The sequence below is a fragment of the Hemicordylus capensis genome, chromosome 3 (assembly GCF_027244095.1).
Source record: "Hemicordylus capensis ecotype Gifberg chromosome 3, rHemCap1.1.pri, whole genome shotgun sequence".
In the NCBI taxonomy this organism is placed as follows: Eukaryota; Metazoa; Chordata; class Lepidosauria; order Squamata; family Cordylidae; genus Hemicordylus; species Hemicordylus capensis.
The window spans coordinates 92967354-92991801 of record NC_069659.1 but is presented as its reverse complement, the minus strand read 5'-3'; the positions used below and the strand labels follow the sequence as shown (position 1 = coordinate 92991801).

Here is a 24448-nt window from a genome sequence, read left to right as displayed (position 1 = left end):
GCTTCCACACAGGTGCAGAACCCATTTCTAATGGATGTCAATGGATCATTGCCAGATCATCAGTTACAGGTGAGCAACCCGTTTTTTCATCTAACTTCTTGAAATGATCTGTTTGTGCTTCAGAGAAGGGATCTGCTGAATACATCACGGCTAATGCTTGTAAGGGGTGGGGTTTTTTGGTGCAGACATGTAAAGCAGTATATTATGTACTAGCATATCCTGTGCAGCGCATCTGTGCACTAGGACTTTATTGCTCGCTCACTCTCACACTCTGCCATTCTCCCCGACCATCCCCCGCTTGCTCGGCCTCTCCCCTCCCTGTTCCCTTGCTTGCTCAGCCACCCGCCTCCCCCACTTGCTCACTCACTCAAGGAAAGCCTCCTTGCAAGGACGATAGCCTATCCGAGGCTTGCCATCTGGCCTCCATGGAGGGCCCTTGGTACGCTCTTCTGCCCTGGCCGTCGTCCTTGCAAGGAGACTCGGCAGGACTGGGCTTTCTCTGTGGCTGCCCCTGGGCTTTTGAATGTGCTCCCTGCTGAAGTTAGATCACAGAAAGAAACCTGACTGATCTTGTCTTGCTAATGAGCATTGAGACATTGTGCTGTGGTCCAAAGTGTAGCAAGGGTGTTGGCAAAGAGTGGCAAGAGTGTTGCTTAGAAAAATCACTGGCTTGTAAGACTGAATAATTCCTCTAACAGAACACCAAAATGGTCTGTTCCCAGAACATTTATTCACTGTATTTCATGAATATTATTCTAGGCTTCCGGAGGCCAAGCTCAGATATCCAGTCCCCTCCAAATATTGGCCTGCGCCGTAGTGGTCAAGTTGAAGGTGTGCGTCAAATGCATCAGAATGCTCCAAGGAGTCAGATTGCCACAGAGAGAGATCTCCAGGCTTGGCGACGGAGAGTAGTTGTTCCAGAAGTAACAGCCAGTATATTCAGGTGTGTATATGTGTCTACCAGGAGGACCCGAGTTCAAATTCCCATTCAATCATGAAACTCACTGGGTGACTCTGGGCCAGTCATGTATCTCTCAGCCTAACCTACCTCACAGGCTTGTTGTGAGGATAAACATAACCATGTACACAGCTCTGAGCTCCTCAGAGAAAAAGCGAGATATAAATGTAAAAATAAAATAAATAAATAAAAAATTTTGCCATTCCCTCCCTAAATTCTTTAAAACTGATTTTCAAAAAATGTTACTGGATCCTGATAATCTGTTTCTGGGCTCTTTGCTACAAGCTTACTCTTTTCTGCTCCTTTTCTCTCTACTTCAGAACTGAACCACCTTCTCACTTTGCATCATCATACTATTTATCCTAGAGTGGATCCTCCAGGGCGGGGTCTTTGCTTTGGTCTGTACAACACTCCAGTTATTTTTCTGCTTCAGCAAAACAGGCTTTTAAAATGGTTAAAATGCTGGTGCCTCAGATTATAGCAGTTGAAGCACTGCTTGGCCTACCTTGAAGCACATCCTTTTTTTAACATAGAGCGAGAATGGTGTATACTTGTCAGTTGATGACAAAACTATAAATGAACTGCTTTAATTTTCATGATTCTGATTCTGGCTTTAATCTTACAAACTTCCAAAATATTTTTTTTAGAAATCAGGAGGAGTATAGGATTGCTAAAGGAGAAGAGGAGATATGGCTGTATACAATAGAGCAGAAAAGGAAGTTGTTTCAGTCTTCAGAAAAGGTAGGAAATGCCTGCAATATTCATGGCTATGGATAACATGGAGAGTATGTGCATAGGGTGTAATTCACATAAACACTTGATTATTATATTCAGAATTTCTTCCAAAAAAAAACCAACACCAAAAAAACAACACCACATTTAAACCTTTCCTTGAGCATATTCTGGTGTAAAAAGTAGTGTGTTTTCACTAATTTCAGTGGCAGGATTGTGCATGTAAAATTTGATATCTTTAGGTCATTGAGAAGTATGACTTTATTTTACACAAATAAACAAGCAAACAAATTTTTCAAAATATGTAATAGATGAGGTATTATGTGTTTAAAATCAACATGAAAACAGAAGCACTTAGGCCACAGGCAGTGGTTCAGATACCAGCTGCTATGTGTCTGTTAGGAATGGAGTAAAGTGATAGTGGGCAAGTAGGATTGGTATTGCCTTCTTCCTTTGTTGTTTGGAATAAATGACACATTTGCCTCATTAGGTCAATTATTCAAAAAATTATGTCGACTTTATTTATTTATTTAATTTTATATTATTTATTACATTTCTATACCGCCTTATCTAAAGGCTCTGGGTACAACAACAAAAACAAACTGCCATTTAAAACAATTGACTTAAAACAATATAAAACAAATTTAAAAACAGTTTAAATCCATTTAAGACCAATTAAAAACATTTAAGAACAATTTAACTATATTGGTTTAGAAGCCGAATGCTGCTAGGCTCCTTATAACGTCTGACAAAATTGATCCCAATAATTCAGTAATTATTTATTGTCTTAATTCAGAGTGACTCTGAAGATTCACTGATACAGTCCAAGAGGAGGCTTCATAGACGTAAATATGCAACTTATCAAGCACGGAATAATATTGGCGAATCTGATTCTTCTAGTGAAGATGTGGACGACTGTTTTGGATTTCTAGAACAGGTGAACTCTTCTATTTCTCTAGTAATTTGGGCTAGCAGAAATTCAATCATTCTTTATTACGGACCAGTGTAAAGTAAAAGGAGCATATAACAGGTGGAATTAAAAGCAATTAAAAATGATAGAGCCTATGCCTATTTGCATAAAAACTGTGAGGTTACTATAAGATTGCTGTAAGGTATATAACGAGAACTGTAGATTCATAGAGCTTAAATCTACAGGGTGATGTTAAAAGTTGCATGGCATAAAATCACTGCAATGCTAGAATCTAGAAAATGTCTATAAAATATTAAAAGATAAACGGAGATGGTAAAGGCAGTAGGGCTGAATAATTGAGGAATTAGTTGTAGGTCGGAGCCCGGTATATTGTGCATGCTGCTGTGCAGAACTTGGCAACATTGTGTGGTATAGAGGTATTACAGTCTGAAAGTAATAGGAAGATGTAGGATTGGCCTGAGCATCCTGGTAACCTATCAATCAGTGGAAGAATAAGGGTATTATGTATGTGTCTATAGAATAGGCAGTGAACGAAGACATGCTTGACAATTTCAACTTGCCCTAAATCACAAGGACACAGACTTTCCAGGAAAGGGATCATCGTTTAAGGACAGCCAAGGGAAGGGTGTCACAGAGAGCCAGGGTAAAGGCCCTTCTGTGTTTATGTACTTCTAGCTGTGTTATGTACTTTAGACTTTCAGAGAGAAGAAAGTTCAGGGACCTATCAAAGTTCATTTGGTTTCTGCATCAATTATGCACCATTTGATAAGTTTTCTGGCCGGTTCGTAACCCAAGGAAAGTAGGTGGGTAGGGGAGAGTTCAAGTAAGGCTAGTTTTGCAGATATAAATTGTTTCCATGTGGATTTGAAGCCATCCACCAATGTGGGAGGGGGCTAGCCTCGTTGGGAGGAGAGATAATCTCAGCCAATAGTTGAGTATGGACACCCAGACTCTGTGCTGATATCGTTGATTTGAAGAGGATTCTAGTTTTTCCCCATAGTTTTGGTTGTGAGATGAGTCAAAAGTAGACTTGAGACCAATGAATGTTGCTTATACCCCTGCTAACTTGACAAAGAGGCACCTCTGAACATGGTGATTCTCTTTATTTAGCAGGGGGAGAGTAACTGGCCCTCTCCACCCCCAGCACAGTACCTCCAGTGACTGTTGCTGGTGTCTGTCTTGTGTTTCTTTTTAGATTGTGAGCCCTTTGGGGACAGGGATCCGTCTTATTTATTTATCATTTCTCTTTGTAAACCACCCTGAGCCATTTTTGGAACGGCGGTATAAAAATCGAATTGATGATGATGATGATAACTTCAAATGGTCAATAACGAGAAACTATTCAACACCAATGAAACAAAGCAGGCCTACAAGAAAGAACAAGTCAAGAACCGAGCAGAAAAATGGAGAAATAAGCCCCTGCATGGTCAATATTTGCACAATATAAGTGGAAAATCAGACATCACTAAGACCTGGCAATGGCTTAAGAATGGCAACTTGAAGAAAGAAACAGAGGGTTTAATACTGGCTGCACAAGAACAGGTACTAAGAACAAATGCAATAAGAGCAAAAGTAGAAAAACAACAAACAGCAAGTGCCGCCTTTGTAAAGAAGCAGATGAAACCGTGGACCACCTAATCAGCTGTTGTCAAAAGATCGCACAGACTGACTACAAACAAAGGCATGACAAAGTAGCAGGGATGATACACTGGAACATCTGTAAAAAATACAAGCTACCTGTAGCCAAAAATTGGTGGGACCATAAAATTGAAAAAGTTGAAGAAAATGAAGATGCAAAGATATTATGGGACTTCTGACTACAAACAGACAAACATCTGCCACACAATACACCAGATATAACTGTAGTCGAGAAGAAAGAAAAACAAGTTAAAATAATCAATATAGCAATACCAGGGGATACCAGAACAGAAGAAAAAGAAATAGAAAAAAATCACCAAATACGAAGATCTACAAATTGAAATTGAAAGGCTGTGGCAGAAAAAGACCAAAATAATCCCAGTGGTAATTGGCGCCCTGGGTGCAGTTCCAAAAGACCTTGAAGAGCACCTCAACACCATAGAGGCCACAGAAATCATCATCAGCCAATTACAAAAAGCAGCTTTACTGGGGACAGCTTATCTTGTGCGATGATATCTATAACAACAGCAACAACATTGAAAATAAAATTCAGCCATCCCAGTTCCTTGGGAAGGACTCGATGTCTGGATAAAACAAACCAGTCAATAACACCTGTCTGACTGTGTAAATAAAATAAATAATAAATAATACAGGGAGACTGAGTTGTGTGGAGTATGTTTTAATTAGCTGCTGAAATACAAGGCACTGGTTAATTGTAGACCATCCTTCCCTGAATCTGGTCTGCTCCTCTGCCATGATGTTTTCTTGTTCCAACCAGTCCCTTAGTTTCCAGTATCTATGTATAGCATAGCCTGTGCTGAGCAGGCTGATAGGTCAATAAAGATTCATCCTTCTTGCTTTTTTGGAAGATAGGAACTATGACAGTGAGTCCCCAGTCCTTAGGGATATATCTGTGCTTGTTGATGGAGGTGAACAGCGCAGCCAGAATGGGAGCCCACCGTGCTGAATTGTTTTTTATAATCTTGGGTGAATTAGGTAGTTACCAGGAACCTTCCTAGGTCTTAGCTGGGAGATCGGATCCATGATCTCAGCTGACGGCCAGGGAAGCAAGTCCTCTGCATCTTGCCGAGAGCATCCATGTCCACTTCTTTGCCTTTATACAGTTAATTAAAGTGCCATTCCCAGGCCTTGGGTGAGATGACGTGTTCAGGTGTGTCAGTCCGTTGCTAGGGTGATCCACGGTGATGTGCCAGAATAGTGCTGAGTCTTTGGTTCTGACTGTTTCAATAAGGTGTGCCCAAGCGGCTTTTATAATGTCTCTTTGTGTTTGAGTAGTTGTTTGTATTGCCTCTTCTGCTTAATGAGGTCCTGCGACATGACTAGACTTCTGTTGGCCTTGTAGGTGTTGTAGTTAGCAGTGACCTTTCGCCCCCCCCCCCAATACATTCAAGTCAAACCATAGTTTGGAGCAATGCAGGTGCAGCTTGGCCTGGCCGTTATTTCTGCCAGTTAGGTGCTTTTGTAGTCCCTACACTAGGTTGCTATAGCTTTCAAGGATTAAATTAGAGGAATCTGAAGAGAGCAGGGAGTGGCGAATGTATTGAAAGTGTTCTGAGGAGAGTTGTTCCATTATTGTGTTGTCCAGTTTGGTGGATCATTTGATGCAACAGGCTCTTCCCACTGGTAAGATGTGAAGTTGGTAGAGCTTCTGCATGGAGCTTACAGGCAAAAGGTTTTAGGCATGGAAAGTGGTCACTGTCAAATTGAGGTGTGACCTCAAAGCAGTCTGCAAAATAGAGTAGGTTCCCAGAAACAATTACAACGTCAATGACACTTCGTTTTAATCCCAGCCCAGAATGTAAATCCTGCAGGGTGGTCACTTTCAACTGAGCCATTATGGATATGGAGATTGAGCCTGCTAGACAATTGGGCTAGACAAAACCAGTGTAATTTGACTTCTTGTCCTTCAAATGGCATGCTAGAGGGAACAGGTCTGCTTCAGGATTGGGCGGGCAGCATTGTTGTGCATGTACGGTGGCATTGCCAAGACCTAGCCTGGCAGTAAAGTCACCTCCTACCACAATATAGGCATTGGTGAAGGAGGGGAGAAGAGAAGGTCAGTCAGGTAGTGTTCCAGTTCATGCCAGAGTTTCCTAAACTGAGATTACTGCCTCTGCGGGGGTAGATAGATGTGGATTACTAGTAAAATGCAGTGTCTGAAGTGAATTGACACCGCCATAGCATGTGGCTTGAATGGGGGAAGTCTTGATGATGATGCACATAGGGTAGTAGAAACTAGCACTCCCAATCCACCCTTGGGTTTTCCCCTGCCTGCGCTGGCTTCTGGTCCAAGTGAGTGTGAGCTGTAGCTGTTAAGTTGCTAGGTCTTTGGATGTCCAGGTTTCCTGTGCTGTTATGATGTCATGTGAAGATGTAATTTATGAACGAGGCATCCCCACAGCTGGAGTTCACATTCCAGGCTAGGAAGGAGACTATGCTGGTCTCCTAGATGCCAATCTGTAGTGATATTGGCAGGGGCTAGTGTAGGGATTCAATCTGGGGTAGTGATGGATTGGATCAGAATCATTCAGTTGAGGGAGATAGTCTCTCAGGTGGATTTTGCTGCAACAAGTTCTAGCTGTACTTCTGACAGCGCATCAGATGGTGACCGATATAATCATGATTCCAGCATAAAGGCAGTGGAAGTATGGAATCTTGAGCTCTCAGCTCATGGGCTGTCAAACCTCTCTCTCTGGGTATTCAGACTCCACAGAGGAAGCAGATCCCTCCTGCATCCCAGGCAAATAAACTGGGGAGGTTAAGGTAATGTAATCAAAATGAGAATCATTGACAAACAGCATTCCAGGACCCATAGCAGACTAGTCCCTGAGGGTTGTGTGTGGTGATTGATGTTTTTGAGGCAGAGTGCGATATAGATGCCCTTTCTGCTGTGGTAGCCATGCCTGTGTGTAAGGTATGGAGCTCCTCAGTGGCAATGGAAGGTATGCATAATGATGTTATGAGCTGGGGCTGGGATAGTTCAGGGGCACCTTCTTTGGGGGTTTTTGTGTCTCTTCATCATTTGAGGCTCTTCATCATCGGGAGGGAGCATAGATAGGGCTGTCTTGGGTTAGGGCTGGGCAGGTTGTGGATTATCCCCTCTCCTTGAATTATCTTATGTTGGGTGTGTGTTGGGGCGGGCAGGGTTGCATTTCAGTAACAGGTGGAAGTCGCTGTCTTCAAGCTCTGAGTCGTGTCAGAATTGGAGAACTGAACTGATAGTTTCCTCCTTGGTCTGGGTGGGGTTATAGCCTTATTTGGTGCCCAGCAAGCAGGTCGTGAATTTGTGCTCCAGGGGTTTATTAAGGCTCTGGCAATTGCACTAGTGTGGCCCTCAGGTGAGGACTGCTGGTGGAGGCTGTACATGTCACTGTCTGTGGGTTCAGACTCTGGTGCAGGGACAGGCCTTTTGGTGGCTGCGTCTGTTATTTAACAGCTGTGAGTAAACTGTAGCCTATAACTCTGCGATCATCACTTTCTCCAGGCCATAAAGGGTTAGACTGCGGAAGAAGTTGAGATTCGGCAGGGTTATTTGAAGGCTGTTTACTATGGCCAGAGTTCATTTCCTTAGCAACTTTTATCTTCAAGGTCACTTTCAGCAGGAATGTTTTGGTTCATGGTCTTTGTTTATTTAGTGGCCAAATGACACTGTCTTTAAACACTCTAGTGGGTCTTACATTAAGGTCTTGGACAAAACCCTCCCCACATCCGAAGGAGCTGATGTGGGAGGGTGGGATGATTCAAAGTGAACAGAACTCCCACAGCTGGGAGTTTTCTTTAATTCTCTTAATTCTCTTTAAGCCTGGGCAGCTTGGCAAAAATTGGATCGATTCCAGGTCTACAGATCTGGGATGGCAATTTAGAAATTGGCTCAGAGAATTAGTAATCGCTTTACAATAAGACCATCTTTTGGAATTAATGGCGTTCATTTCTATTTGTAATAGCACCTGGGAAGTATGAAGTACACACATTGATTTAGATGAATGGGTGGTTTTTGGCAATCCAGTGTGTGTCTTGTGTGTGATTTTGGCAGAGGTCCCAATAGGAGCCGAGGAGGGAACTGCCTGGAATTTGCCAGGGGCTGTGTGTTGAAGTTATATATTTGTGTAGCACAAAAGTATCCCAAGGCATGCCTGAGCTTGTAGGCAAGCATCTTCTAAATACTTTAGTAGGGGTCTGCAGGAGTGCCTTCAGGGACGTCTCGTTCTCTAGGGCCTCTGTCTCTCTGCTCCAGGGTTTTTGGGGGGCCAAAGTTCTTAGATAACAAAGGAGATGCCTGATGTAATGTAGTCTCCCTTGTAGCAGAGTCTTAGAGGATGAGGGAGTTCTCTGTGCCCAGGGCCATAAATCAGTTTTTGGTAGGGAGAGTAAAAGTCGTACTTATGGCTCAGTTGGTGGCAAGGTAGGTAAACACATCTGTTTACCTGCCTTGGCTGGTGGGTCATTTGGGCTGTTTCTATTTTTCATCCTCTTACTTTTACTTGTCATGGTTAAGGTGTGTATAGTTTCTGCTTGAGAATTTCAACTCTAGTGGGGGAAAAAATCCAATTTTAAGGCAGGAGCTTGTGAATAGTACTGCTAGCTAGTCACCATCTTGGTCCCTCCCTGAGCAGAAATTCTAATTTCAGTTGTTTGACCTTTCGGTTGTTTGACATTTTATTACCAAAGTAGGTTAGATGCTATTGAATCTCTTCCTGTGAGGTTTTGCTCCCTTACAGATAACATGCAGGAAGCTGACAATTCAGCCATCCAAAAAGACACTGAAGAATCAAGCACTCTGACTACAAGCAGCTTTATATGATGAGGCACTTCAAACTCCAACGCTGAGACTGCCTTACCTTTCAACATCAGGATCAATGTTGAGCATGGTACTGTGCACAAGGGAAACTCCTCCGGTGGAATCTTCAGATATTCAGTCTAAAGCCACGAAGGAACCAGAGTTTAAACGTCTAGATATGGTGTCAAAGAAACACCACAGACATAAGAGGAGCAGGCACTCTTCTGGTGAGGAAGAGGAGGATTCCCCACTTAAGAAACACTATAGTAAATCTGAATCCAAAAGAAGTACACCTTCACCTACTGCTCTGCAAGAAGAGCAGATGTTGAGGTTAAGCAATTTGCCTTCACTGTCCACAGCAGAGCGGGAAACAGAGCAAGAGCCTTCGCTACCGAACATGGTATCAGGCAGGGTTGCTATGGCATCGATGTCGGAGAGAATACTGTCTATCACCACCACCACTGAAACGGAAAGAAGGTCAATGCTGTCTCCTGCACATATGCCGATGCAATCACCGTCTACAAAGAGACCACAGTGTATCTATGATATGGGAGGTTATGTGGGGTTTGGAGAAGAGACTGCACAGGATGATGTCTCCTTAGACCCCAAAATGGCAACAACATAGTTATCAATGTTAGAATCTACAGCACGCCATCAGGATCCACTTTTCATGGCTTTTTGAGAGGAGGGCTCGATGTCAAACATGATACCAAAGAGGGGCTCCTCTTGGTACTGAAAACACCATTGATGTCACCAATAAGAGTGCTGCCTACAGCATCGCAACCAATATGACTAATGTCTCCTCAGAGACCATCGGAAGACAAAACAGGGATATCAAGACCCATTTAAATTTACCCCAAACCAATTGCAAGTTATGCACCATTAACATGGAAATCGCCACTGCAATATGTGGTCACAAAGGGTTTGATACCTTCAGACCCATCTGGAAGCATACAACCCATACATGTGGATTCTATACTATGGAAGCATACAATTACACATACATGTGGGTTTAGACAGCCCAACAGTTTTATATCCACCTAATTATGCTGAATACCAGATATGGAAAACCCAACAAGAAAATCAACAAATATGGGTCTGCACAGCAGTCAGTATACCAACAACAGTGCAATCTGCAACATATTTCTTGCTCAATGTCACCTCAGACGCAACCAATACAACTAGGGCAACCTTCAGCCCCACAGGTGCCTTCTTAACCCAGAAAAGCAGTGAGAAAGAAAGCACTTCCAGTAGTGCCTCCATTGAATGATGATGATGAGGGTGATGGTTATTCAACAGACTGAGACAGATTATGGCAGAGAGGATTATCCTTCTGACCCACCAGTAGAAGTACCTCCAAATCCCCCTCAGAGGAATTAAAGACCTATCATGCTCAGATAAGAGAGATGGCTGAGGCATTGGGTTTGGAATTGAAACAACCAGAGGTAGATCTGAAGGATCCAGTCTACAATATGATGGTGAAAGCAAGAGGATCACACCCAGTGGTACTTACCATACTTCCTGTTATTACTAAGGCAGCATTGTCGGCATGGGAGGTTTCATTGACATCTACTCTGACATAAAAAAGATTATGTCAGAGTTATATAGGATTATATAGAATCCAGGAAGAGGAAAATATATACCTAAGGTGCTATCCAGTACCAAACTCCTTGGTGGTGGAATGTGCTACCTCTTCAAAAGGTGGACAGCATCATGCAACTCCTGCTGAAAGAGGGGAGAAAAATTGATGTATTAAGGAGAAAAATATATGGCACCTCGAGTTTATCTATTAAAATAGCAAATCATGCTACATGTCTTGCAAGATATGAGCATTATTTATGGGACATACTTTTCCAGGATTCAACCTCAATGTCATCAGAGGAATTCCAATAAATGTTTGCACAGACCTATGAAAAGATAACAGGCATAACGAGACAACTACTCAGCACATTTAAATACTTAGGAGAGACAGAGTTAAGAGCCATGGCGACTGCAGTAACATTACGTCACCATGCATGGTTACACGCCACCAATTTACAACAAGATATGTGAGATAGGGTGGAGCATTTGCCATATAAGGTTATAAGGTTTTGAAAAAAAAATTAAAGCTGTTTTATTGTATTTTAAAATCTTTGTTCCCGATCACTGATTGATTTTAACTGTTTTGTGATATTTGTGAACCGCCCTGAGCTATTCTGTAAGGGCAGTCTAGAAATCAAATAAATATGATGGAAAGGGGCTCTTCGCAGAAAGCACTGACACAACAATGGAGTCTTGGGCGAAGTCAAAATATACAGCAAAAATGTTTATGGCATCAGAAGGCAATATCACCCCTATCAAAGAAATAGATATTTCAAACAAAAACAAAAGGGTCAGAGTACTAAACCTATTAAATGTATTATTTATTTATTATTTATTGCATTTTTATACTGCCCCTCCCAATTTGGCCCAGGGCGGTTTCAAACAAAACAAAAACAGTCAAAATCAGTCAACAACAAAAACAAAAATCCTAAAATACCATAAAACAATCAGTTAAAAAACAATTTTAAAATCCTAAAAAGACCCAGTACATTAAAAACCCCTTACACCCCTCATAGGGACCAAAATAAACAGACTCTTTGGCCAGATCCATCCACCACAATTAATTCAGAAGACACTTGTAACATCTCTCAGAGCACAAAACATCAGCTTTGTGATTGCCAGAAACCCCATCAAGCTGGCAAGTCATGCTCAAGCATAGCACCACATAACATGAGACCAGTGGGTGCTAAAGATGATAGAGACTGGTTACGAAATAGAGTTCAGAGTTTTACATCCGTTTTCAGGAGTGAGGTACACAAGGCCAACTCCTGTGTAACAGTATTCTCCCACCCCAAATTCAAGAAGTTCTTAAAGGGACTAAACAACTTGTATCCACCAGTTAAAAAACCAATGGAGCAGTGGCGCTTATCACTAATATTGTCATCACTTACGGAGCACCCATTTGAACCTATAAGGGATGCATCTTTGCAAATGAAAACTTTGAAAAACAATTTTCTTAATTGCAATTGCTACAGCAAGGCATATGAGTGAACTGACTGCACTGAGAGCAGATAGGCCATACACTCAGTTATATCTGCATAAAGTAATAATGTGTATGGATCCACAATTCTGGCCAAAGGTGATGACAGATTTCTATTTGAATGAAGACATAACGCTACCTACCTTTTTTCAAAACCTGGAAACAACTCTAGAGGTGGCTCTACATTCTTTAGATGTACGGTGCACATTGCTCTATTATCTAGAAACCACAAAAAGACATACGAAAAACAACTAGGCTATTCATTGCATACAAGGGCAACCAGTATCGAGACAAAGACTAGCCCAGTGGATAGTGCAACTTATAGCCTATAAACAACAGGGGAAGGATCACCCAGGTGCTATTTGGGGGCATTCCACAAGAGCATACACATCTTCAGCTGCTCATCTATCAGGAATCTCAGTGCTTGATATCTGTAAAGCTGCAACATGATCTTCTCAACCACCCTTCAAAAAGCATTATGCCATAGACCTGCGTTTGGCAAAAGAAGGAGGCTTTGGAGGGAGTGTGCTAAAGCAGGTGCTGCCATAGCTTCAGCGCCTGCAGTTCCCACCACCAGATGGGAAGCTGGCTAATCACCCATTCATTATTAATCTAATGGATCGTGATCCAGATAAACATGTTGCTCACGAGATCTAGAAGTGATCCGTTGTATTCGTAAGACCCACCCAAACCTCCCCGCAGCAGTTGTGTGATAGAAAAGAAAAGAAAAGAAAAAGACAAGGACAAGGACACAGAAAGATCGTCAATGGATGGCGGTCTGCAAGAAACTGAGTAAGAGGGGACCCCCACCGCAACTGCTGAATAACAGAAGCACTGAGCATGTGCAGGGCAGGTGGGGGCGTCATGAGGAGCTAGTCAATATATCTGTGAGGCCCCTGCACAGGTGCAGAACCCAGTCATTATGAATACTAGATAGATAGATAGATAGATAGATATTTTGTATGTTTAAGTGTTCTCAAAGGAGAGTCCTGTTCTAGCCTAGGTTTAGTTGCATAGCTGGTCTTGCATTGTCTTTCAGCAATTCTAGTACATCAAGTGGTTCAACATGGCATGAGTTAAGCAGATAAAGTCAGATGGCGGGGGGACAATGTTCTTTGATTTGCAGTACCCTTTAACCTTTGATATAACTTTATAAAGCTTCAGCCTAGAGGAGAGCAGGAGAATATGGAATTATGTAAAGATCTTCCAATTTATTTAGGTTTCCTAGCCAACTTATTTATTTTAATTTAGGAAGCAGAAGAAAGTGATGGATTGAGTTTGTCTTCCCATGAGGAAGACTGGAAGAGTGACAGGAAAACCAACAGTAATTGTTCCAGGTAAAATCAATATTGCATACAAATGTGTGTCTTCCCTCTGAACTTTAATGATGCTTTGTTCTAATGTTTGCATTTGATCTTTTGAAAAGGTTAATTATTTAGGATTCACGTAGATGATATGCTACTGTGTCAGTCCTATTTTGAGGTTAATACTGCGTAGAGTATTTCAGGAGATAAAGAGATGTTGGAAAGTCCACATTTGAGTGACTTCAGTTGGTTAAGATTTAAATTATTGTGCTGCAATTGTATAAATGAAGAAATGGCTCGCTGTATGCTGGAGTGGTGCCTGTGGTGCCTTAGTGGAAGAAGGAACTACTGTTACAAATATTTATATTAGGACTGTGCATGTCAGAAAATCATCAGAAACTAGCTAGGCCGGGGACAGAGCATCTGCGCCTTCAGCCAGCCCACCCACTGCTGCTGTTCCCCCACTGCCACCATGCCGGCATGCCCGGCTTTCTGGCTGGCCGGGTGCCGCTCCCGCTCCCACCCGCCTGCTTCTCCCCCTCTCCCGCTTTCTGGCTGGCCACCTCACTTCCTCTCACCCCCACCCCACACTTTCTGGCTTGCGGGCTGGCTGGAAAGCCCACTCGCCACCACCTCCTGCCTCTTCGTGGTGGGCAGCTGAGCCAGGCCAGCCCGCTGCTGCCGCCTCCTCTGGCGGCTGGGCCGGGCTGGCCCGCTGCTGTCGCTATTGTCTCCTATCCCATCGCTATCCCCCAGGCAGCTACTCTTGCAAGAGCTGCCACTCATGGGATTAGCGACGGGTACATTTAGAAGAATTAAATATATAGACATAGATAGATCCCTACCGATCTCAGTACCGAATGTGGGGCAAGTGCCCCTGGGTAATGTGGTGGTGTTGCGGGGGCCCAGCACTGGAATGGGGATGACTGAGCAGTGCAGTGCTTTTGAGGGAACAGTGGGAAGGCAGATAGGGAATGATGTTGGGAAGTTGTGCAGTCTGATAGTTCCGCTCAGAGGTTCTCCCTGGAAGAAGCTCTGAGCAGAAGTCTGCACATCCTCCCAGCAGGCATGTAGGCTTCCCAGGCTGCCTGGTGGGGGCCCCATCACCACTGCATTACCCAGGGCACTTGCCCCACATTTGGCTGCCTCCTGGTGGTGGGGGTAGGGATTTACAACATCAGCAATCCCTGTTTGTTTCAAAGCTTTCATGATATAGCTTGATACAGCCTTAAGAAATTCAGTTCTGTGTAGTAAGGAAACTGTGAAGCACAAACTAAAATGAAATCTAAATTAATTTATTAAATTATTACTCAATTAATTTATTAAATTAATTGATCTGAGATCAATTATTTTGTTGTGATGGGTGTTTTGTGTGCACTTCTCCAACAGTGACTCCTCAAGCCAGTATTCTGACTGGATAGCTGATGCAGGCATTAATCTACAGCCTCCTGTAAGAACTTCTCGGCGCAAAACTATTAGATATTGTAGTTCTTCTGAAGATGAAGTATCATTAGAAAAAATTTATCCACCAAAGAGAAGGAAAAAAAGACGGAAAAAATACAAACCAAAAAGGCATGAGGAGGTATTAATCTACTTTTGTTAACTGGGTTTATTTGTGGACACTAATACTAAGTTGTTTTTCAGGTATACTAGTGGCTTTTCTGAATAAATAAGCACTGATGCAGAATATTGTTGCATTGCTCCCAAGTTCTGCAACCAATAAGGATGGCAACCTATTTGAGCCAAGTATATGACTATCCATGAGGGGAATTTTTTGTTTTTGTTTTGCAGTTCTAAATTAGGGGCAATTGGTGATAGCCAGATCTTTATAAAAATCAATAAACACAACTTTTTGGAGGATTCTAAGTAGAAAATATATTTATGCTGATACTCTGTGGAAGGAATCGTATTCAGTCCCATGGTGAAGTCAGTTGAAAGGAGGCTTTTAAAACAAACAAGCCAGTCAAAAGTCTTAGGTTCAACTCATTGGGTGACTTCTTGGGCAAATTGCTATAGATTTCAGCCTTCATTAACCAAGAGCTGGGGTCATGTCCCTGACCTTGAACTGCAGAATGGGGGATTGTTCTGGATATTGCATACATTTCCAGGGCGCTATAGAAGTGCAGTGTGGCCAGGGAAAGCCCTAGCTCTCCTTTCGAGCTTGAGGCTAGGGAGGAATTGTTCCTGCAGCTGCACTATGTTTTTCAGATACTTCAAGGCACCTTGGAAACCCAGTGCAACTGCAGGGATAGTCTCTGTTCCCTCCAAGCTGGAGAGGAAGGCTGGCACTTGTTATTTTGGCCCTGTCCTTCTGAGGAGCCTTCTGCCTTCATTTTCAGCAATTCCAAGAAAGCAATATTGTGTTATAAGGAAGAAAAAAAACCCTGAAAACTAACTAATTTTATGAATATTTTTGTATGTTTTTCAAATAATTCCATGAATTGAACAGTTAAAATACTCCTAAAATGCTGCATTCTAATCTGAATAATCTTTATAAGGATATGCAGATGAATTCTTCACAACAGCAAGAAAATCTAGAACTGTCCTGTGACTTCCAGCCTCCTGATTGGATAACAGATATAAGACTCAGAAGGTCTCCTTTTGTTCCTCAAATGGGCGATGAGGTGAGAGAACTTAGACTGTGCTACCAAATTTGCAGTCATTTTATTAGCATAAATAAATTATGTGTGCAGGCGCTCCCTGAGTTACAAACACCCATACATACAAAGAAAACTCCATAACATACTACGGATGTCCCAGACCTACAACCTGCACTTACAAACAAGTAATCACTCTTGAGAACTATGTGCATTCCAAGTTATGGACATCTGACTTACAAATGAACATTTGGAACAGAAGCCATTTGTAAATTGGAGATTTCCTGTACTCTAATTTTAGCATGTCATGGGAAAGCAACAGTTGTCCACAAATCACAAGCAGTGCTATGGTGGCATTTCTTGGAGCTTTTAAGAACTTCTCACCTTTTAAAGCTACAACAGAGGGCAAGCCAAGCCATATTTGCAACCAGTTCAAAAAAATAGAGCAAACTGGGACTGGCCACTGTCATGCTAGGTTGCATGCACAGCTCTTTGTCTTAAAAGGCAAAAGTTCTATTTTCTTTATGTGCAATTTGATGCAAAAGCAGTGTAGGTAGAATTGGCCATTGTGGAGCATAGAAACTGATTCTTTGTGGATGCTTCCATTTAACCTGGCTGTCTGTGCACTGGGGATGGGGGGAGATTGGTGAGCACAGCAGGTGGGACCTGTTCTCTCCATAACTAGTTGAAAGGGTGGGCACACCAAATCAAGAGAAATGTCTCTCACTTCTCAGTTGAATTAATGTTAAACTCATTTAGGTGGTTTTCATTTACTTACTTGCTTTTTTTAGGTGATATATTTTCGACAAGGTCATGAAGCTTATATTGAAGCAGTGAGGAAAAACAATATTTATGAATTGAATCCTCACAAAGAACCGTGGAGAAAAATGATTCTTAGGGTAAGACTTGTTCACACTAGTGGCTGTTTACTCTCTATGTAAAGGGAAGCATCCACCATCTTGTAATAACAGTTCACTTGTGCAACACTGGTGGAATGATGTTTGCTAGTGCCACCACCCTGCCCCCCACAAAATGTTCCTTGGCATGACTTCAGCTGTGGATGCTTGCTAGAGTAAATCTATAGTAATTTCAAAACAAGCAGGCAGATTGAAATAAAGTTATAGAAGTTCTATCAAGTAAAGAATATTTTTACAAATCACTGTAGGAAAACTGGAGGTTGAATCCAAAGTGATGTGAAAATAAGATGCTTGTCCACAAAAGCTCGTGCACAAGTTTATGCAGGGTTATGGTAGGTTTTTATAGTCTAGGCATAGGCATTGAAGAAGCTTGCCCAACCTAAAGAAGATCTTTGGATTAAGCTCCATATCCGTCATACCAAGCTCTTCCATGAGATGTAAATCACCTTTTTCATGTGCAGACCAGCTCTCCTGCATGTGGAAGGATGCCTTTGGATCCAATTTACATCTCTTTGTTTTGCCCTGAAATACTGAGAGCATTTCCCTTAACGTTTTTCTTTTGAGGAATATGCCTGTGAGTGTGCTTTTGAAATGGTTTATATGCAATTAGTCAAAATGGCTCTGAAATGGCTCTTTGGAATGCTTAATAACCTAGAAATTGACTGTACAAATTAATTATCTTTTTGTTTTGAAAGGGATAACATACTTTCAGTATTTGTATATTTTCTGGATCTTTTTTCAAGACAGCCCCCTCCCCCAAACACCTGTTTTAAATCACTTTAAGCTGCCTAAATGAAATATAGAACAAAATTTATCTTTTTACTTTATCTTTGATCACTTTATCTTGATCTCTGTTCTATAAGATATGACTCTTGTTGATCTGTTTTAAGTTTGTGCTATGCCTGGTGTTGCATGTGTGATACCATTATCCAGAGTTTATTATGGAATTATAATGTAGCTGATCTTTGTAATGTTATTAATGACAATCTTCATAATCTGTGCGTCTGTTACTAGGAGCAAGAATTGGTAAAAATCGTTGGGATACGTTACGAAGTTGGCCCTCCTACACTATGTTGTCTTAAGCTTACTCTTATGGATCATATTACAGGACAGCTCCAGGACAAATCCTTCTCTCTCAAGTATGTATTTTTCCCCAGGTCAGGCCATATGTAAATAATTTCTATACACTGGAGGACTAATTAGTTTTAATCTTCTATCTAGATATCATGATATGCCAGATGTTATTGACTTCCTTGTGTTACGTCAGTTTTATGATGAAGCACGACAAAGAAACTGGCAACCTTGTAAGTCTTTGTTCTTTTCAAGCTATGAAGTACCTTTTCAGTATTTTAGTGTAATTCAAAGTAACAAGTAAGTTTTATTTATTTATTTATTTTTACATTTATATCCCGCTCTTCCTCCAAGGAGCCCAGAGCGGTGTACTACACACTTGAGTTTCTCCTCACAACAACCCTGTGAAGGTAGGTTAGGCTGAGAGAGAGGTGACTGGCCCAGAGTTACCCAGCTAGTATCATGGCTGAATGAGAATTTGAATTCGGGTCTCCCCGGTCCTAGTCCAGCACTCTAACCACTACACCACACTGGCTCCCAAGTTGATGGTAAAGTGCTCTTTCTGCATATTGAACTTCTGCTCCCAGCTGCCATTATGCACTGCTGGTCATCAGAAAGTATAGAACAGATGAACAGTTTGCTAACTGAACCATGAGCTTGGAATTTTGTGTGGGGGTCCCTTTTCTCCTAAACATTTTGATACGGCAAAACCAATAATCTTTCTAAACAGATCTTGATTCAAATAGAACTTGTATCTTTTGCTTTACCTTGAAATTGGTTTTAAAATTGCAAATACTGTATTTACCTGAATCCAATACTAGTCCCCCCCCGCCCTGCCCACTTCTTTCATGTTAGAAATCAGGATCATCTTAAATTCAGAGTCCTCTTCCTTTTCAGTAAATAAGGGTATAACCTATATTTAACCTCTCTTTTCTAAAGGCACTCATCTTAAATTCAGATTTGTCTTTGATTCAGTTAAATAGGTACTAAATTCCATAGCCTAAGGTATTGTTTTTCCTTTAAGTTAGTTATGAATGTTAGCCACTACCTACAAACTCTGTCTGTATTGAATCATGAGACTGCATGTTTTCACTGTGATTAACAGATTGTATAGAGCGTGAAATAGATAAGCGCCACACCATTTCCCCATGTGCTCCTCCGTTAGTGCCAAAAAAAAAAAAAAAAGTTAATTTCAAAGAGCTGTATAGATCCCTGAGGTGATCCATGTTCATGGTGGGTCTTCTGCATTTGTGCTGTAAGCTCCGCGGAGGAATACATAGCTCTGGTATGCACTCTCCGGTATTCTGAGGCGTGAGGGAGTGCCCATTAAAATAGGCAGGAGAACACACTCTACTTAGTTCATTCTTGTCTGCCATGATTACTGCACAATAAGGTTCTTAGCTTAAGCTCCATTTATTCCTTTGAGGAAAAGACTATCTCTTTGTTCATTTCAGCTTGACTTGGACTGTGTTTGTTGACTTTGGCTTTGTATAAGATCTGATGGTTTTTGTTACAGATGACCGCTTTCGTTCAATCATTGATGATGCTTGGTGGTTTGGAACTGTTCTGAGCCAAGAGCCATATCAACCACAATATCCAGACAGCCCTTTTCAGTGTTATAGTGTTAAGTATGTCCATGTTTTGCTCTAAAGTGTTCAAATTGAAGTGTTCAAGGGCTGCTTTATCTATAAACAAACTAACTATTTGCAACCCTTTAAACAGCAGTTAGTCTTACAAAGATGTATCAGTGTTGATAATGAAGAACTGGGGAGTTGTATTATCAAGAAAACAAAGGTTCAAGCTTTCCTTCTTGCTTTTTGCATTGATCAGTAAAGTAGATAAGTAAACAACTGGAGTTTTCAGAATATTAGAGAGAGGACAAGAACCAGGTACTAGGGAGGGACTTGTCGGAACCCCTGATTGCCATTGGCTTTAAGCATTCCAACTGTATGCAGGGTTGCAGTCTTAGTCTTCCTATATTCTTAAGTGTGATGGTTCCCATTAAGACTTATTTGTATAAAAGCTGCCCCGGCTCAATTTTTGAGAATGAGAGAAATGAAAACAGCCTTGTTGGTAGCTTTGGTATTCTAAGAAAGGAAAGACGGGAAAGCATAGCACAGGGGTAGCTAGAACAATCATTTGAAAAGTTAGAAGTCCCAGAAGAAGAGTCTTACGATTCCAAAACACATTGGGTCTTAATACACTGTCCACAGTGCACCTTTTGAGGTCTCTTTTGATCCAAGTTTTGAAATTCTTCATGTAAATACAGGAGACTATTCAATTGGCCACTTTTGCTTAATAAATCGATACATCTAACAGAGTAAAGTTTCCCTATAGAAACTGAATGACTGACATGTTTTTAAAATGTGTTTTATAGGTGGGATAATGGTGAAATTGAGAGACTTAGCCCATGGGACATGGAACCAATTCCAGAAAATGGTATGCAAAATCATTTAAGTTTTCCTTACTACTCCCCTTGATCAACTAACATCATTGTGTTTTTAAGTTATGTACCTGTCAGTTATTTTGTGAAAGAAGAGCATGCTATGCATGTTCTGAAAAATAGAGATGTGCACCAAACTGATTTTGTGCTCTGTTTTGAGTTTGAAAGAAGTTCCCTTTTACTATGTACTTCTGCTGTGTTTTTCAAGGCGTGGTTGCCAAAATGCATTGCAAATTGTAATGCAAAACTTGTGTCCATGCAGTCTGTGAGTGCAGTTTGTTTCGGCCATAGGGAACAATGGGGCAACTCAAAACACCCCATTGTTCCCTCTGGATAGTTCCTAGGGACACCAAAGTGGGTTGGGTGGTAGGGCATGATGGGTGCTACCTACCACCCAGCCCACAAAATAAATGGGCAGCGGGTGATTTTGAACAAAATTTTAACCTCAGATCCACATAAGATCCTATGGGGGTTTGGGGGAAATCTTAAAATTTTGTTTAAAATCACCCACTAGCCCATTTCTTTGGTTGATCCTAGCTATTATTTGTTTTTTAATTTTTAAACTTATCTTAAAAATATCACTGCATGGTCGTCAAAGATGGTGGTCTGCAAGAAACTGAGAAAATGGTGCCCCCAACTGCCAGTTTCAACAGAAGCACTAAGCATGTGCAAGGCAGAGTGGGTGTCATGAGGAGCTAGTCATTCTACCCGTGAGGTCTCTGCATAGGCGCAGAACCCCATTCCTTATGAATACAATGGATCACTAAAAGATCATCAGTTACAGGTGAGCAACCTGTTTTTTCATGGGATGACCCCTGGTTCTAGTATTGCGAAAGGAGAAAAAATTACCCCTGTCCACTCTCTCCACTGCATGCATAATTTTATACACTTGGAGCATGTCTCCCCTTAGTTAGCTGTTTTCCAAAGTAAAGAGCCCCAGATGCTGTAGCCTAGCCTCATAAGGAAGGTGCTCCAGGCCCATGACCATGTTTGTTGCCCTCTTCTGTACCTTTTCCAGTTCTGCAATATCCTCCTTAAGATAGGGTCACCAAAACTATGCAGTACGGTGTACAGTTCCAAGCTCCATGAGGTGCTCTTTGGCTCTGCTGAATCACGTGTTTGGCATGACAGTTATTTTTGGTGGGAGAGTGCCTTTATCCTCATTTCCTTCTCAACCACCATGCTGCTCTCATTATGACGGATACGTTCTGTCTAATTTCAGTTCCTGTGGTAAAAAACTTCTCTTGATTTTTTGTTTAATGGCTTACTTTTTGGATTTTGTTTCCACTTTGTTCTTCGCAGTGATTTCCTGGCTTCGACTATGGTCTGTCTTTCCATTTCCCCCTTCGCCTCGCCCCTCTCTGTTGGTCTAATGGACATTAGGGAAAAGTGTGCCTCTTGTGGGCGCACTTTGCTGTTCTCTGACAGTCAACCTCTGACTCAGATGCTGAAATCGCCACTTCCACTGACGTCTGCGGCATCAATGTTGGCCGACAGTAGCCCTTCGGGATTGAGGGTGACTTCAGAGGATTTCAATATGTCTGCACTTCAAGCTCCTTCTAATAAAGATCACAGAGAGTTGACTTTTAAAAAGCCTGAGACAGTGGGCATGGAAGCCCAACATCAACACCATATGAAACACAAGTGAAAGCGGTTGGACTTAGGGATGTGCATGCAACTGCGGTGCGGAGGCTCGAAGGTGGTGAGGGTGCTGCTTAAAGAGCGGGTGTGTGTGTGTGTGTGTGTGTGTGTGTGTGTGTGTGTGTGTGCACTTACCCCTTCCGGCTGTTTTTGTAAAAGCTCATCAGGGCAGCAGCGTACCTCCCTGCCTCCCCGTTGTTTGGATATAACCGGAAGTCTCTGATGCGTCTGCATGTGTGTGGGTGCACGCAAGTGCGTCGGGGACTTCTGGTTATATCCTGGCAACGGGGTGGCAGTGAGGTATGCTGCCGCCCCGATGAGCTTTTATGAAAATGGATGCTGGTGGGGGAAAAGTGGCAGGGAGGGGTCAGTGCACCCTCCCCCGCTCTCAAAGTGAGACACCCGCCTCTGTTGAATCGGTAGAACCACCGGTTCTTCGAACTGGTTAGGAGGCCCATAAAGGGTCTCCAAGCCAGTTCCATGCACATCCCTAGTTGGGCTCTCTTGAGTCCCAAACACTGCCACAGGTCCACCTCTAACCCATCAGCATCTGCCACATCAAAGCAGTTGACAGCATCAGCACTGAGGCTATCCTTTCATACTCCCTCGCCTTCGACTGAGCAGGGAGAACATTGTGGAGCTCAACCATCGACATCAGGCACACTGTCACTGTCAATATCAATACCAATAACAGCTTCTACACCTACGTTGACATTGATTACACCCACATCTCTCCTGATGAAACTATCAATGTCAACTGCTGCCCACCCATCGACTATCAGACCTAAGTTGGTTGGGACTACGATACCAATATCGATGGCACCATCAATCACTAAACTGGACACCCCTATAAATAGTGTGCCACAAGCTGCATCACCTGTTGTGATTGACTTTTCTCCAGACTCTTCCCTGGCTCAATCAGTGCATTCCATCTCTAGCAAGGAAGGGCACCTCTTTTCCAGTGAGGCTTCCTGCATACCATGGGACAATTCAACAACTAAAAACCTGGAGTCCCTAATGGAGTCTCACTGCTAGTACCCCATCGGGTTCTATCTTCAAAGATTTCCCCTTACATGGATTGGAAGGGGATGAGGATTCATAATCTGTACTACTTCCAAAGACTCCATCAGTGTCCCCTGAGAAGGTGACCCCATGTTGCTCCTCCTTTTATCCCTGGAGAGAGAGCGAGAGCGGTTTCATCACCCCACTCAACACTGTGTCCATGACATGACCAATGGACTACAGGGGCCCTGGACCCAGGCTACATTAGGGGTCTTAGGCGTTATAGGGACCCATACTACTTTTTTGCCTGCGTTACCATACAACTTTGACGAATACAGGCTATGGAAATCCATGAAACGCAAAGGTGCTTTGGAAAAAAGCCTCAACAAAAGAGCATGACCTTACTCCTATACCTGTAAGCATATCAAGAGTCTAAAGCGCCACCTAGCACCCCCACTAAAAAGGAGAAAGTATCCTTTCCAGCTCCTACTCACCCAACTGAACCATATCCAGAGATGAGCCACCATTTTCCATCTCCAAAGAAATCATCTGAAAGAGAAAACAGCACTCTGAGGGGAACTCCATTCAAACTGAGAACCCTTTAGAGCCTTCCCCTGAAGAAACTGTGGCACATCCTCCATCTGGTTCACCTACAAAGACCAAGTTGTACCAAATCCAAGTGACAACCATGGCAAAGACTTTAGGCTTGGAACCGAAGGCACAGCCTGGGGTCAAGGACCCCTTGTATGATTTCATTGCCAGTTCTTCAGCTGCCCAATCAGCATCTCTGCCAATGTTATCTGTGAAGATGTGCAGTGATGCACCATCAGCCTCTACAACAACTTAGAAGAGGCTGGAAAGTTTGTACAGGATACAAAAGGAGTCCTGCTCCTTTCTCTTCAAGCACCCTCTGCCAAACTTGCTGGATTGCGCTGTCAACAGTAAATCAGGCAGAACGCACTCAGCCTCTGTGCATAAGGGAGGGAGGAAATTGGATGCTATGGGGAACAGGTTTTTGCTCTATGTCATTCTTGGCCATTAAAATTTCCAACTAGATGGCTTGCATGTATCCAGTACTTCGTTTGGGATACTCTAAAAGAAGACTTAAAGGATCTCCTAGAGGAGTTCTGTGAAAAAATTAAGTCAACACTGGCTAAATCTGCCGATATCACCAAACAACATTTAAGCACAGCAAAGCACCTTGCAGAGACTGAGTCACAATCCATTGCAGGTGCTTTGTCTCTCTGGAGACATGCTTGGCTGTACTCTCCATCCCTTCAGCATGACATGAAAGATAAAATTGAGAATCTACTATTTGAAGGAGACGGTCTGTTAAGTACTCAAAATGGATGAGA

At 42.4% G+C, this 24448-nt stretch overlaps 1 protein-coding gene across 6 annotated transcripts in view; it reads left to right on the top strand.

Moving 5' to 3' along the window:
- BRWD1 (bromodomain and WD repeat domain containing 1) overlaps positions 1-24448 on the top strand; it is a 137269-nt gene that overhangs the window by 74795 nt on the left and 38026 nt on the right. For 5 of the 6 annotated variants that reach the window (XM_053312931.1, XM_053312930.1, XM_053312932.1 and 2 more), the window contains 11 exons: positions 760-943; positions 1606-1699; positions 2487-2627; positions 13370-13455; positions 14812-15004; positions 15921-16046; positions 16811-16918; positions 17951-18075; positions 18158-18240; positions 19524-19635; positions 20385-20446. In XM_053312931.1, coding sequence (XP_053168906.1) covers positions 760-943; positions 1606-1699; positions 2487-2627; positions 13370-13455; positions 14812-15004; positions 15921-16046; positions 16811-16918; positions 17951-18075; positions 18158-18240; positions 19524-19635; positions 20385-20446 — 1314 coding nt within the window. Of the gene's footprint in view, positions 1-759; positions 944-1605; positions 1700-2486; positions 2628-13369; positions 13456-14811; positions 15005-15920; positions 16047-16810; positions 16919-17950; positions 18076-18157; positions 18241-18361; positions 18418-19523; positions 19636-20384; positions 20447-24448 lie in introns of those variants that run through there. The other variant, XR_008320365.1, reaches the window with a different exon arrangement.